Source organism: Hypanus sabinus, chromosome 10 (assembly GCF_030144855.1).
Source record: "Hypanus sabinus isolate sHypSab1 chromosome 10, sHypSab1.hap1, whole genome shotgun sequence".
Lineage (NCBI taxonomy): Eukaryota > Metazoa > Chordata > Chondrichthyes > Myliobatiformes > Dasyatidae > Hypanus > Hypanus sabinus.
The window spans coordinates 130,246,637-130,263,342 of NC_082715.1; the positions used below are offsets into that span (position 1 = coordinate 130,246,637).

Consider the following 16,706-nt stretch of genomic DNA (forward strand, 5'->3'; position numbering starts at 1 on the left):
CAGATGAGGAGGAATTTCTTTAGCCAGAGGGTAGAGAACCTTTGGAATTCATTGTCACAACCATGTTTAAAGCGGAGTTTGATATGTCCTTATTTAGTAAAGGCATCAAAAATTACAGGGCAAAGGCAGAAAAATGGGGCTGAGAGGAAAATTAAAATAGCCATGATTGAATGGCAGAGCAGACTCGAATGGCCAATTCTGCTCCTGTGTCTTATATCTTATGGAAATGAGTCAATCGGAAAATTTTTTCAGCTATAAAACAGGAGTACAGAATCCCACAGAGATTACCGATGCATCCTGTAACAAAAGATAATAACTCTCATGCTCACACATTTGCAAGGAATTATATTTTATTATATCTTTCTTTTGGGGCAGAGTCCATAATTCTTTCTAAACCAATCAATGGCAGTTGCTGAGCTGAAAATTTAAGTCCATTACACTTATAATGGTAGCAAAATCACTGATGTCCTCAGATGATCATGTTGTTTTGATCATTTGGATCACTTATCAAGGTAATTATAGGCAGAAACTTGCCATTCAGAAAAACACCATTCCAAATGATTAAAACAAAATCCCCAGCCATCTGTTTCACAAAAGTTATAACAGCAGCTGTTCCCTCCCCCCCCATTTATTTCTAGACTTGGTTTTAAGTTCTGCAACACTTCTCAACTCTTTCCTTTATGCCTGTGAGTATGTGAGACACTTGTTAACTTTACATATTTTAGCATCAGACTCAATCTTTGCTTTTAAACTTGTGCCAAAAGGTAATTGCATGACACTCCACCCATTGATTTTATTACAGGACTGTCACTCAAAAATTCAATAGTACTAAGAAACGTTAAGCATTCTCTATGTCTTCTTGGGCACTAGGGCCAGATTTGGGGAGTCAGAAAGACAGGAAACAAAAGGATATGATGAGAATCTGGGGATCCTGAGGAATGTTGCTTAGAAGCTGAGGGATGCAGAACAGGAAAGGTGGCAGATGGGAGGTTTGGGGCGAGTTTGCATTGGTAGTGGTGGGGATAAATAGGTCAGCAAGAGTTAAAAGCTGGCTTGCAACAGCCATGACTAAATAAGTTGGATATTGTTGGGATGTTACTAAAGGAGCTGCTAAAAAATCAACTTTATTCATGAAAGAACATTTTGAAAATAAAAACATTTTGTTTTTATACAGTGTATGGCTTTCTTTAATGGTGTTATCCATGCTTTACATTCATGGTGTTGGCTTGTCAATACATTTATGATATCATCAAATTAATATATTCTCTGTATTAAGCACTAGTCCCTGATATTACAGATTGAGGTACCAGAGAAGTGGAGTGTGGTTAATATTGTGCCTTAATTTCAGAAGGCTGCAAGGACAAGTCTGGGAACTACAGACTTGTGAGTCTTACATCAGTGGTGGGAAAATATTGGAGTATATTCTGAGAGACAGAACCTGTCTACATCGGAAAGGCAAGGACTGATTAGGGATTGTCATCATGATTTTGTGCATGGGAAATCGCGACTTATGAATGATTACATTTTTGGAAGAGGTGACCAAGAGAATTGACAAGGGCAGAACAGTTGTTATTGTCTGCATGGACTTTAGCAAGGCCTTTGATAAGATCCCACAAAGTAGGTTGCTGTGGAAGGTTAGGTGAGTTAGCCAAATAGATACAAAATTGACTTGGTGGTAGGAAGCAGAGAGTGGTGGAAAGTTGTTTTTAGCAGATGGAGATTCTGGTGTGCTGCATGGATCACTGCCAAATTCCCTGTTTATCATATATTCTAAAATTTTGGATAAGAGTTTAAGTGACACGATTAACAAATTTAAGGATGACAGCAAAACTGGAGCTGCAATGGATAGTGAAGAAGTTTGTTTAAGGTTACAACATGATCTGGATTAATTGGGAGAATGGGCAAAGGAATGACAAATGAAATTTTACTGAGACAAGTGTGAAATAATGCATTTTGGTAAGTTAAACCAAGGCTGGACATACACAGTGAATGGTGAGTCGTTAGGATTTGTTCCAGAACAGAGAAACCTAGGGGTATATAGTTCCCTGGACATGGCATCACAGTTAGACAGGGTGGTGAAGAAGCATATGGCACATTTGCTTTCATCATTTTGTGCATTGAGTTTAAGAGTTAGCACATCATTTTGCAGCTCTGTGGAAGGGTGAGATTACAGAGAGCCATAGAGTTATGCAGCAGGGAAACAGGGCTTTTGGCCAACTCATCCATGTCAACCAAGGTGCCTTCCTGAGTTGGTCCCTCATGCCTATGTTTGGCACATATTCCTCCAGATGTTTCCTATCAATGTACATGTTTAAAGAACATTTGTACATTTTAATGTTATTGTGAACGTTGTACTTGTACCTGCCTCTGGCAGCCCATTTTGTATTTTTATTTTATCTTGGGTATTTGAGTACACAACAGTGGGATCTCCTTTCAGTAGTGAGACTTAACTTCCCAGAAGTTACTCCATAGGAATATTGCCTGGAGAATGACATACTCCATATTTGTCTGCATGGAATGTATCTCTGGTGTTCAGGGGTGAATTGTGACTGAAATTTCAAGAGTGGCATAATTAAACCAATAATGATTACACCAGAATACCACTCTAGTATTAAGCAATTTACAGATGAATAACACTGGACAAAATAGCTCCACATGTCTGAACATTTGGGTTTTAACTTTTCACAACTCAATACCCTCTTTACTATGAGCAAACAACGGAGGATGAGAGGTGACCTCATAGAGGTGTACAAGATGATGAGAGGCATTGTTTGTGTGGATAGTCAGAGGCTGAAGTGGCTAGCATGAGAGGGCACAGTTTTAAGGTGCTTGGAAGTAGGTACAGAGGAGAAGCTGGGGTAAATTTTTTATGCAGAGAGTCGGGTGTGCATGTAATGGGCTGTTGGCGATGGTAGTGGAGGCAGATACAATAGGGTCTTTTAAGAGACTCCTGGATAGGCACATGGAGCTTAGAAAAATAGAGGCTATGGGTAACTTTAGGTAATTTCTAAGGGAAGGACATGTTCAGCTCAGCTTTGTGGCTGAAGGGTCTGTTTTGTGCTGTAGGGTTTTCTATGTTTCTATGATAAATTATGTTTTTAGCTGTGCTACATAGTATGTAAGGTTCCATCTAAAGCAGGGGTCCCCATCCTGGGGTCCATGGTATAAAAACGGTTGAGAACCCCTGGTGTAAAGTGTTCTAATCCAACCACTTCATCTGTTCTAATATGCCATGTACTTTTATTTTAGTTTTCCTTTTCAGAAAATTAAAGAATAATGTTGCTCTTTCTCGCTGGTGCATTATTTAAGCTTGCAGTATTAATTTCCTGGAGCAATTCAGCACAGAATGACTAGGATCATCAATACTACTCTCTGCCCATTACTATTCTCATTTGAAAAACAATGTAACCTAGAGGTGTAGTTCCATGCTCGTAATTACTTTCATACAATACCAGTGATATAATTGCTTTTCAGCTTTTGCTCATCTGCTTCACTTGCACTAAATATTTCTGGGATTTTCAGTCTTTCAATTATTAAGAATAAAGATGATGGACATATAATGTTCTATACACTCAATGGCCACTTTGTTAGGTACTTTCTGTAATAAAGGGGCCATTTAGTGTATGTTTGTGGTCTTCTGCTGCTTATAGCCCATCCACTTCAAAGTCCAACAGGTTGTGCATTCAGAAATGCTCTTCTGTAACGAGCAGTAATTTGAGTTGCTGTCGCCTTCCTTTCAGCTTGAGTATTGTGAACAGTTTTGGGCTCCTCATCTAAAAAAAACATGCTAGTATTGGAGAGGGTCCAGAAGTGGTTCACAAGGATGATTCCAGGAAAGAAAGGGTTATCATACAAGGAACGTTTGATGGCTTTGGGTCTGTACTTGTGGGAATTTAGAAGGATGAGCGGAAATTTCATTGAAACCCTTTTGAATGTTGAAAGGCCTAGACAGAGTAGATGTGGAAAGGATGTTTCACATGGTGGGAGAGTCTAGGACAAGGCACAGCCTCAGGACCAAAGGGCGTCCATTTAAAACAGAGATGGGGAGAAATGTCTTTAGCCAGAGAGTGGTGGATTTGTGGAATTTGTTACCATAGGCAGCTGTGGAGGCCAGGTTGTTGGGCGTATTTAAGGCATTGATTGATAGGTTCTTGATTGGACATGGCATCAAAGGTTCCAGGGAGAAGGCTGGAAAATAGAGTTGAGGAGGGAGAAAAAGGATCAGCCATGATTGAATGGTGGAGCAGATTCGATGGGCCAAATGGCCTAAGTCTGCTCCTTTGTCTTATGGTTTTATTATGGATTATCATTAATTTTGCTCAGAAATGTCCCATTCCCTTAATGACTGTGCTGTGGATAGTAAGACTTACATTTGGTCAAAAATTTTTTCTCATTTTCAATTATTTCTTTAATATGCTATGGTATCAGATTGTCTCTATATTAATCAGAGTCCATACCAAATGTACGGTGAATGCTATTACCACTACATCTGTTTGTCTATTGTTTCCAATCCCTCACCAATCTACTTTTTCACCAAGTTCCTTTCATTTTATCCCTTCTTTCTGATCCATTGAACCCATACATACATTCTCTTGTGCCTTGGCTTAATCTAGCTATATTAACAAATTACTCAATATTACATTTTCATTTAATTCATTCATTTTTGTCATGTATTTTTGTTGGCAACATCACACTTATTTCCCAACATTAATTGGATTTGAGAAGATGATCATGAACCACCTTTTTGAACTACCATAGTCCTGTAAATTTACTTTTGTAGTAGAGCTGGGTATAGAATTTCAGGATTTGACCCAACATAGAAAGACCTGAAGGGGCTGGGGCGGAGACTGTTGATTGGTTGGTAATAAGCCAATTGAGATTGATCTCACCCGACTGTACTTTTTACCGACTATCTGACTAACCACCTGCTTAAATTTGAGGATAGTTTTACCATCGTGCAGGTGATATTTATTTTATCATATCAGAATGTTCCATGAAAGACCAATTTGATAATTAATGTTGTATTTTAAAATACTATAAATTTGATGCATCTCTTTATACCATCAGGAAAATTCCTCCTAAACAGACTGTACAATCTAAATAAAAATGAGATTGATTTCAAAATAATACAAAGGCTTCAAGAAGCAGAAGCAAAAAAGCTTGAAAAGTAAGTATATCAGTTTGTACCAATACTTGTTCTTACTGCTGGCTGTCATTAAACCTTTCCCTCCCTTTCATCCTGGCTGTTCTTCCTGGCATGGTATTCATTCCCAATATCTTTATGTTTCAGAATATTTCAGTCTTTTCCCAGGGTTGGGGAATCAAGAACCAGAGGGCATAGGATTGATGTGAGAGGGGAAAGACTTAATAAAGATTAGAGGGGCAATTCTTGTAACACAAAAGGTGATATGTATGTGGATTTGACTATCTGAAGAAGTGGTTGAGGCAAGGATATTAATAACATTTAAAGGACAACAGTCAAGTACATGGATTGGAAAGGTTTAGAAGATCATGGGCCAGCTGGCAAATGGGACTAGTTTGGATGGAGCATCTTAGTCAGCATGGACCAGTTGAATCAAAGGGCCTGTTTTTGAGCTGTATAACTCTACAAACTTCATGAACTCTGTATAATGGCCAACAGACAATGGCATTCACCGCTATAAGTTAAATAAGCATAAGACTAATGGACTATGTAACTTCCCATCCAATGTGCAAGAGCACTAGGTCAAATGCCTTAAGATCCCCTTTCCCTAACTGTCAATGCAACTTTCTGACATTTATCTCTATTTCTCTTCATGTGGCACTTATAACTCCATCACTATTTCCATCTTCTCTTTGATCTCCAATCCTTGCCCCACTTATCAAACCTCGCACATGATCAGGCAGCTTATCAAAGTTAGTAATGCTATTCTTTGTGTCCATCACCTAGAGTCATAGAGTAAACAGGACAGAAATAGGCTCTTTGGCCCAACATCCAGGCCAACCTAGATACCCATCTAAGCTGTACTCATTGGCCCATATCCCTCTAAACCTTTTCTGTCCGTGTACTTGCCCAACTATCTTTTAAATGTTATTGTTGTATCTGCCTCAACCACTTGTTTCATGTACCCACTACTCTCTGCCTGAAGAAGTCACCTCTTGTCCTGTTTAATTTTTTCTCCCTCACCTTAAACCTTTGCTCTCTAATTTCTGATTCAATTCCCCTGAGGAATAAAGACTCTGGGCTTTCCAAGTATGGCCTCACAAACATCTTGTACAACTGCAACATAATGGCCAGACTGATGTGCCCTGACTGATGAAGGCCAGAGTACCAAATGCCTTTTTCACCACACTGTCTACCTATGACATTAAGATAAATAAAAATTTGTCTGCAGCCTTTATTACAATTGACTACACTATTCCCATCCAAACTTTGTTGTTCAGCTGGATGGGCTGGACAACTGGTTCTATTTCTAATTTCCTTTCATTGCTGTCACTTTCAAAAATTTCATCCCTCAGGAGCCTCAATGATCATTGGTTGAACTGAGTATGGCATCTTCTTTCCCAGGGGAGTGGTTGTGCACAGTGATGCAGACACACCATCACACCTAGCCAATTATCTGAAGGTGCTTGCAACTATATGCCACATTTTGCATGCCACAATCCTGAGGAGGCATCAGATTATGTGGAGGGATTGTGAATTTAAAATAAGTGAGAGGGGGCAGTCGGCACATTCTGCATGCCATAGTTCCTGAAAAGACATTGAATTGCACATAATTAGCCACTTGGCAAGGACCAATAAAAATAACTTGGGTTTAAGCAGATGGCCATTGCATGAAAGAGCCAGTGTTGGAGTGAGGAATAAAGACTTTGGCTCAACAAGGCTTCCACAAGGAGAGGCATAGGGTGCCCCTAGATTTTTTTTTCATTATTTATTCTTTCTTTCTTTCTTCCTTCCTTCCTTCCTTTCTTCCCTTCTCAGTGGGGATGCCGGACAGGATACTGGAATGCTCTTCTTTCAGAATGTGGGAATGCAGGGAGACCTCCAGTGTCTCTGACGACTCTTCCTGCAAGAAGTGCATCCAGCTGCAGCTTCTTGTAAATTGTTGGTTGCTATTGTGTTGTTTGTTACGGTATTATCCTGTGATTTATGCTTGGCACTGAACCACCATCAATTCTGGTATGTTTCACATACTGGCAATAAAATGATTCTGATCCTGGTTTTGATGGTATCAGAAAGAATCTAGTGTGTGAACTGGTACAGGTTATTTTCTGGGAAAGGTGTACTTTTTAAGTGGGCAGCCTTCAAAAGTGAAATTTTTGAGAGTTCAGATGGTGGTTGCTGCCCATGTGGCAATTACCGATGCCTTAACAATCATTACCTGGTCTCACACATCTATGTCTTTTTGACTCACTTAGCTGGAAAGTTAATTTTTTCCAAAGTCGATCTTGTTAGGGGCTACCATCAGGAACCTGTGTGCTTGGAGGATGTTCCCAAAACAGCTGTGATAACCTTGTTTGTCCTCCTTGACTGTCTGTGCATGCCATTTGGGTTGAAAAATACAGCACAGACCTTCCAGTGACGTATGGACTCTATTAAAAGACTTAGATCTATAGCCATTACTACTGATGCCTCAGACAATGCGGTGGGTACAGCACGTTTGACCATGAACCTCTGAGTTTCTATCTGGCTGTCCATCATTTTCATTTCCTTCTGGAGGGCTGTCATTTCACAGCAGTCATTAACCACAAACCCCTTGTGCATGCGTTGGCCAAAATATCAGACCCTTGTTCTCAGTAACAACGCTAATTGGCCTACATATCAGAGTTCACAACTGATATACAACATATCAAGAGGAAAAATAATGCCATGGCTAATTACCTCTTATGGTCAGTCATTGAGGCCATACACATAGGGGCTGACTATGGCAGCATGGCAGCCAACTAAGCTACTGACCCAGAGGTCCAGGCTTACTGAACCACAGTCACTGGCATGCAGTTAACTGACATTGAGTTCAAGGAAGCTGGGGTTTCTCTCCTGTGTGATGTCTCAGCTGGTCACTCTTGCCCCATAGTGCCCATAAACTGGAGGCGGACTGTTTTTGACTCTATACATGACCTCTTGCATGGGGCTGGATGACCTTATAGAAACTGGTTACACTAAAGGCCTTAGAAAGGATGTGCATGATTGGACTGTAACCTGTGGAGTGCCAGCCGGCAAAAAATCAACCATTGTGTCCAGGGACCATTGGTACCTTTTGAGGTCTCTGAGTGATGGATTGACCATATCAATGTGGACCTTGTTGGTCTTCTATCCCCCTCCCATCGATTCATGCACCTCCTTACCAATGTGGACTGTACCACCAGGTGGTTATTCCTCCAGAATTGATAACAGCCGCAGACGTGGCTTGGGCGTTCATCAGCATCTGTGTTTCTCAGTTTGGAACTCCATCTGATATTTCCTCTAACTGTGGTCCCCGTTTCATATCAGACCACTGAGCTGCAATTGCCAGAACCTCAGCATTAGGTGACATCACACCACAATGCATCACCCTCATTCCAATGGCTGTGCAAGTGGTTTCACCATTCCTTAAAGGCTGCTCTGAGTGCTTCCCTGATGGACAAGTGTTGGTATGATCATCTCCCATGGGTCCTACTGGAGCTCAGAACAGCTCCAAAAGAGCACCTGTAGTTGTCTGCAGCTGAATTGGTATACAGGCAACTGTTACGAGTGCCAGGTGATTTTTTTTCCTGATGTCAAAACTGCCTGGTCGGCCTCTCAACAACGTTCCACCCTCCTCAGTAAATTCAATTCCTTTGCACCTATTCCTACCTCCCATCATGGGATACAGTGCTCTTGAGTTCCTGTTGACCTACATTCCACCCGTTTTATTTTCATCCACCATGATGCACACCGACATCCCCTTATGCCCCACTACGCTGGCCATTCTGCATTTTAGAATGGAGAGAAAAAATTATTATCATAGATAAGAAGGGTAAACCTGAATGTATTTTAGTAGATCACCTTAAATCTTGGCCCACCAAGAGTTGAAGAGAATTCCACTACCATGCCCCTGCTGACATGACACAACCATGAGCATGTCAACACACTTCTGGATGAGCCAGAGGTAACTGCTGTTCCTCCACCCATGGAACATAGGACCTGAGCTGGATGGCTTATCCAAGCTCCAGACAGGTTCAAAATGCTGGTATTAGTAAATTCTGGGGGGTGGGGCACTGTATAGAGTAATGTAATTGATGGAAATGTACAGAATTGGGTTGGAGTTCACTTTAAGAGGCTGGTTTCATGTGATGAACTAATCACATAAAGGACTTTTACCATGCTTTCTGTTCAGTTTTTGGTGTTCAATAAATGAGTCGCTGTGGCTTTTCTTAAACATAAAACACCTCTGCTGTTTTATTTGTGAAAACCTACAAGATCAGAGCTTAAGGGTGAAAGGTGAATTGTTTAAGAGGAGCACCTTCACTCAGAGGGTCGTGGGATTGCAGAACAAGCTGTCAATGCGAGAGGTAGGTGTGGGGTTGATTTCAACATTTAATGGAAATTTGGATGGTACTTGAATGGGAGGGATAAAGAGGAGTTTAGTCTGAGTGCAGGACAATGGAACTAGGCTGTTTAATGGTTCAGCACAGACTAGATGGGCCAGAGGACCTGTTCCTCTGTTGTAGTGTTCTATAACTTTTCAATGATTCTATCTTCCTCCAGAAAGAGTTAAGTTTGTTATTGAATGTTTCACCATAAAGATGGCTGATGTGTCTCTCATGGCTGTCGGTATGAACAAATGTGTCTTGCAGAAGGGATACTGTGTAGAGCATGTGAATTTTGGAGAGAAGGCTCCTATTGATAGACATTTTTGAACGACAAATTAGGTGTGTGATGATAATCGAGTATGGTTGGTGTGATGTGGAATTTAAAGATGAATTCATTGAACTTCAGAGTGGCAGGGTGGAGATATATCTGTACCAAAGGAGGTGTAAGGTGCTCCTTCCCTCACTAACCTGCTGGTCACCCTTGGGCAAGGTGACCTTGATTAGGGTCATGTGAAGCCATTGGAGTAGGTGTTGTATGGTGGTTATCACAAGTCCTAGTTCTGTGACCTCTGATGCCAGGCAGACAATCTCTGAAGAGTATTCATAAAGGCTAGGGTTACCCATCTTAAGACACTGCCTAAAAGAAGGCAATGGCAAACCACTTCTGTAGGAGAACCTGCTAAGAACAAAAATGGTATTGGAAAAACCACAATTGCCCACGTCATATGACATAGCTCATACAAACAAATGATTCAGTGACCTTGATTACATTTTTGTGGCAATGTTTGGCATGTGGCACTGGGCATTCAGATCGAGAAGTATCTGTTCCACGTGCTTTCACAGTTACTTGGAAGCACATCTATTTCCCTTGCAGAAAGCTGGGACCTCTCCTCTTTCTGACTTCCTTGACACATTTCCAGTACAACACATGAAGATTGTGAAGTCAGCTCTTTCTACATTTGATTTAGTAAGCTGTATTCACTGCTATGTTTCCTAATCCAATTCTTAAATTGCATTTAACCTGTCCTTTATGAGATGCAGCTTAGCTTTGTCATAAAGCAACATCAGCTGCCATGAACCAATCATGTACCTGAGCTCCCTAATCAATATAATAGCATCCAGCCAACATCAATCATGTTGAGCTAATAGTATGAGCATGAAGAACTAAGAATAGACATGATTCAAGAGCTGAGATATCTAGAACTTAGCTTCTGTTAACGAGAGAAGGCTTGGCAATTGTTTTGTAGGAGTTGTTCTGCAGGGTGACTTAAGGTCTTTAAGCTGGTGAAATATAAAGAAATTTCCTTTGTTATTGATGTCTCAATAACTACCATAGCACTCGCTCTATAGTCCCTCATTATGTTATTCATAATGGTCAGTGCATTCAATGCATACTGTTGCTTTAGCATAACTTCTGCTTCTTGTATTCCAATCTTATGGAAGTAAAATCTCGTATTCCATTCTTACTGTTTTATGCACCTGTATATCACATTTTAATTATCTATGTTAATGAATCAATCAGTCTCCAAAGACTTTGACTGCATCCAGTTATTATCATTTAGAAAAAACATTTTAACATTTCTTAGGTACTAAATAGATTATCTAAGGGTTATCCAAATTGAAATTTGGCACAGTTTTGTCCATTTGTTTATTAAAGTGTATCTCTTGTAATTGAATTTTTCCCTCTACATTGCACACAATGCTACATCTTATGGATATAAAGAGCAAACATGAGGAAATCTGCAGATGCTGGAAATTCAAACAACAACACCACACACAAAATGCTGGTAGAACACAGCAGGCCAGGCAGCATCTATAGGGAGAAACGTCAACATCGCTTCTCCCTATAGATGCTGCCTAGCCTGCTGTGTTCTACCAGCATTTTGTGTGTGGTGTTGTTATCTTATGGATATAGGCTTTTCTACCCTGTCACCTAAGTCACTTAAAAATACCATGAATAATTGTGATGCCAGTGCAAATAGTAGCAGGACACTACAAAGTGTATCCTGCCAGTTTGATTACCAATCTGTTTAACTAATCTTGGTCTTCTGCCACTCATTTAGTTCCTTGCCATATCAGTAAATTATCTTCAGGTCCATTGGTTTCAATTCTAGCTCACAATGTCTCACAACTTGCATTCATTGGGATAAGATTTGCCTCAGAGCCACAGAAAGAGATATTAATACAGTTATATAGAAGTTTATCTGCTACTTATTATGACACATATGTGAGGAAACTAGGGAAGAAATGTGTGGTTACAGAGAGAATATAAAAACTCCATTTAGGCAGCTCCAGGTTCTGGAGCGTTTAACCCTTGATCAAACTGGCAGATTTCAATATTCACCCTTTTAAAATCAGTCATGCACAAGACTCTAAAACTGGAGGAATGCGAAGGTTTTCAGGAGTGGAGAAGATTACAGAAATTGAGAGATTTGTGATTAAGACCAGGGAAGGATTTAAAATCGATGATCATTTTCATATTCAAATATGATATACAGAAGGAATATAGGAAATTATATTGTAACAGATTTTTTCCCAAGAATTACTCTGGAATCAAAATCATTTTTATGATGTGCTATTTTGTAGACAAGCTGCCCTAGAAAGTTTAAAAGAACCAAAAAACCAACAGTCAGAATCACTGGACATGAAAGAAGAAAATGAAGGTATGTTACTTTATTTATAAAAACCATTATGGTTTATGTTGTGTTGAATGTAGACGAAAACTTTACGCTTTTAACTTGTACATGTTCCTAGAGATAGTTGATCAAGAAAGTGTCAGCTTTATATGTAGTTGTTTGTTATTTCAGTAATGTAACCTTGTAATTTATTTGTAGCGTAAATCCTAAATTCAGATAAAATTATATTATTAGTCATAGCTTCCCTAAATTTGGAGAATGCATTACTTATTGGAAATTGTTCCTGCTTTTAAAAAGAAGCCTAAAGTGCAATAACTTTAAAACTTTTATTATTTCTCAGTATTCTAATTGCAAATTTTTTGTTGATATATGTATGTGAAAAAGTGACTGGCAAAATAAAATCATCATGCCTATTTAATAATATCCTACATTTGAACTGTAGCAGTTGAAGAAATTGAAGCAACTTCCCAGTCTAAATCAGATGATCAACCATCTACGCATGAAATTGTGCTGGAAACCAAACCTTCATTTGAATCAAAATCTGCAAATGCACAGGAATCAGAAGCTGCATTTCCTCAAGAATCTGCTTCTGAGCAACAACCGGAGCCAAAGCCAGGTTAGGCTGGTCATTGATGACATTGGCAAAGTAAAGCAAAAAAAAAGAGAAAGGGAAAGGAACACGTTTGTGAAAGTGTTAAGACCTTTGAAGGCAATGTGAAGGGGTTCCTAAAGAAGGAAATTAAGGATGGTGAGAAGATGGATCATCTTTTTCAAATAGCTTTTATTTTTGAATGAAATTATATCTTTTTTTAATTGCAAAACATCTCAGAATCGGAATCAGGTTTATTGTCACTGGCATTAGTCATGAAATTTGCTGTTTTGTGGCAGCAATACAGTGTGGGTATAACAAATAACTAAAAGTTGCAATAAAAGTAAATAATAAATAGTGCAAAAGAGGAATAAAAGGTAGTATTCATAGGTTCAAAATAAAAAAGGGGTTCATGGACTATACAGAAAACTCTGTTCTCCATAAATGTCTGACATTCCTCAACTGTAACCTTACCATTCTATATAATTTCAACGTACTCTCTTAGTTAACCCTATTTTTGTTCTTCTCATCCCATTATCCCTGAACACTCCAAACCTCCTTTCCCCTCAGATACTACTAACAACCTTTTCCCCTCCGATTCCAGCTCTCATCCATGCCGGGTTTTTACCATCCCCTCTGACCTGCCCCTCTCTGAGGCAGAACATTCTGTCCTCAATAAAGGCCACACTTTTGTCCCCTTGTGGCCACACCTCAGTGAGTTCTGCGCCCGCCACAATCCTGAGCTCTTCTTCTGCCGCCACCATCTCGGGGTCTATTTCTTTTGCGAGGACTCCTAACCCCACACCGATGACCCCTTCTCCTGTCTTCAACCCTCCTCCTCTTCCTGGACACCCCACTCTTGTCTGCTCTTGACTGCCAACGGGGTATTACCCATCCAGACTTTAACACTTCTCTCTCCTATTCCAACACTCCTTCTGAATGCTCTGCTCTCCATTTCCTCTGCACTAATCCTAACCTCACCATCAAACTCGCAGATAAGGGAGGGTCTGGTGTACTGACCTGCACCTTGCCAAGGCCCTGCGCCAACTCTCAGACACCCCTCAAACAGGATCCCACTAAGGAAAACCAGACCATTGTCTCCAACACCATCACCAACCTTATTGACTCTGGGGATCTTCCATCCACCACCACCAACCTCATATTTCCTGAACCCCACACCTCCCACCCAAAATCCAAAAATCCGCTTGCCCAGGTAGACCCACTGTTTCAGCTTGTTCCTGCTCCATTGAACTCATATCGGCTTACCTTGACACTGTTTTATCCCCCCCCCCCCCAATTCAGTCCCTCACATGCTCTTGATCTTTTCAAGGATTTCAAGTTCCCTGGCCCCCATCATCTCATTTTTACTATGGATGTCCAATCCCTATACAACTCCAACCCCCATTAGAAGGCTTCAAACCTAACCAGTTCCCCTTCATCACCACTCTCTTCCACTTAGTGAGACTTGTCCTCACTCTCAATAATTTCTCCTTTGGCTCCGTCCACTTCCTTCAAACAAAAGTTGTAGCCATGGGCACTCATATGGGTCCCAGCTACACCTGCCTGGTTGTCAGCTACGTGGAACAGTTCATGTTCCAAGCCTACACTGGTGACCATCCTGCAGGTTTCTTATGCCACATTGATGATTGCATTGGTGCTGCTTCAAGCACCCTTGCTGAACTTGTCGACTTCATCCACTTTGCCTCCAACTTCCACCCTGCCCTCAAATTTACCTGATCCATTTCTGACACCTCCCTTCCCATTTTTGATCTCACTGTCTCTATCTCCAGAGACAGCTTATCCACCGATGTCTATTACAAACCCATGGACTCTCAGAGCAACCTAGACTACACCTAGTGCCACCCTACTGCTTGTTAAATTGCCATTCCCTTTTCTCAATTCCTCCATCTCTGCCGCATCTGCTCTCAGGATGAGGCTTTTCATTCTAGAACAAAGGAAATGTCCTCCATTTTCATAGAAAGTGGCTTCCCTTCCTTCACCATCAACCTGCCGACAACCACATCTCTTCCATTTCATGCATGTCTGCTCTTAACCCATCCTCTTTTCCTCACCTACCACCCTACCAACCTCCACGTCCAGCACATAATTCTCTGAAACTTACCCCACCTCCAACGGAATCCCATCACCAAGCACATCTTTCCCTACCTGGACTACGCTTTCCACAGGGATCACTCCCTATGCGACTCCCTTGTCCAATCATCCCTCCTGGCACTTATCCTTGCAAGAGGAATAAGTGCTACACCCACGTCTATACCTCCTCCCTCACTACCATCCAGGGCCCTAAGCAGTCCTAGGTGAGGCGATACTTCACCAGTAAGTCTGTTGGGGTCATTCATCTATGCTCCATCCACCAGAACAAGCAGGGTCTCCCAGAGGCCACCCATTTTAATTCCACTTCCCATTCCCACTCTGATATGTCCATCCATGGTCTCCTCCACTGTTGTGATCAGGCTACACTTAGGCTGGAGGAACGACATATTCCATTTGGGTAGCCTCCAACCTGATGGCATGAGTATTGATTTCTCAAACTTCTGGTAATGGCCCCCAACCCTCCCCCCCCCCACCACCATTAACCATCCTCTTTTCTCTCTGCCACCTCATCTCAGCAAGCAAATTCCAAGCTTTTTACTTCATCCTTCCCCCTCCAGATTTCACCTATCATCTGGTGGTTCTCTCTCCCCTCTCCCCACCTTTTAAATCTACTCCTCAGCTTTTTTTTCTCCAGTCCAGAAAGGTTTCAGTCCAAAACGTCGACTGTACTTTTTTCCATAGATGTTGTCTGGCCTGCTGAGTTCTTCCAGCATTTTGTGTGTGTTACTCCTACTTTTGTTGAAGCTTTTATTCAAGTTTCAGATCTAATGTTCTCAGATTCAAATTGGAGAACCTTTACTTTGAAATTGTTAATTAATTGCATCTCATTAAACGTTTAAAATAGTTTGTCCCCAATTTGGTTGCACAAATTTTTGCATCTGTAACTATTCAAAATATACTTGTGAATTCATTATTGAGGTCATCTTTGCCAATATAGTTTCCTCAATATACAAACTTGTATATTGTATGCCAATGATTGTTGCAGTTTGTTTCTTAAAATCCGTAGATCTTCTTTATACTCTCTCCATTAGTATATCTTCAGCTTGAAGGCCCTTAAGCAACTTTCACTCATGACCTCTTATCTCCGGCTAAACTGATTTAAATCTTGATCTTCTGAGCTAAGGGTATTTCTCACTACTGTGATGTGCTCATTGTTTACAAACAGAACCACCCACTCCTATTTCCATTCCAAAATATCAAGAGCTCAAATCTATAGTTACATCCTTGGTGACATTATAACCACATTTCAGTAATGGCTATCATTTGTTTTTATTTTTGTTATCATTTACCATCACTTTTAATACTTTGTCTACAACTCTAATTATTTGATTAGCCAGTTCACTGGCCCTGATATTGAAGCTCAGTTCTCTCACACCATTCTTTGAGCAATGAATTCAACTCTCTACACCAGGCTCTTGTACCCCCTTACAATATTCTTTCTTGGTCCTATTACATCTTCCTTCTTTCCTGGTATTCTTCCTGAGACCAATAAAGACCTATATTTAGCCATGTGGTTTTGGTAAGAGGCTAAATGTGAGTTCAGATTGTGTTATTTAATTTAAGAACATCTCTGAATTTAGCAGTTCACTTTTAAACATAAACCATCACCTTGATCTTATTGAAATGTGGAGCAAACTGAAGTGTCTTGTGGCTTGTTTCATTTTTAAAAATGTGTTTTCACTCCAAGTAGCCTAGGTATCTGGAATAAAAACTGCCTTATTAATGTTGCCTGTATCTCAAAGACAAACTTAGCAAAATGGGTAATCAAAGCAAAGTGATTTATAAATCTAAAGCAAATGTAATATAACCAGAATATTTCAAAGCTCTTTAGAGGGGCA

The 16,706-nt window shown here is 40.5% G+C and overlaps 1 protein-coding gene across 6 annotated transcripts in view; it reads left to right on the forward strand.

Annotated features, from left to right (window-relative positions):
• Window positions 1–16,706, forward strand: part of ak9 (adenylate kinase 9) — a 154,525-nt gene that overhangs the window by 62,762 nt on the left and 75,057 nt on the right. For 5 of the 6 annotated variants that reach the window (XM_059982957.1, XM_059982953.1, XM_059982954.1 and 2 more), the window contains 3 exons: window positions 5,068–5,167; window positions 12,118–12,194; window positions 12,610–12,783. In XM_059982957.1, coding sequence (XP_059838940.1) covers window positions 5,068–5,167; window positions 12,118–12,194; window positions 12,610–12,783 — 351 coding nt within the window. The remainder of the gene's footprint in view (window positions 1–5,067; window positions 5,168–12,117; window positions 12,195–12,609; window positions 12,784–16,706) is intronic. The other variant, XM_059982955.1, reaches the window with a different exon arrangement.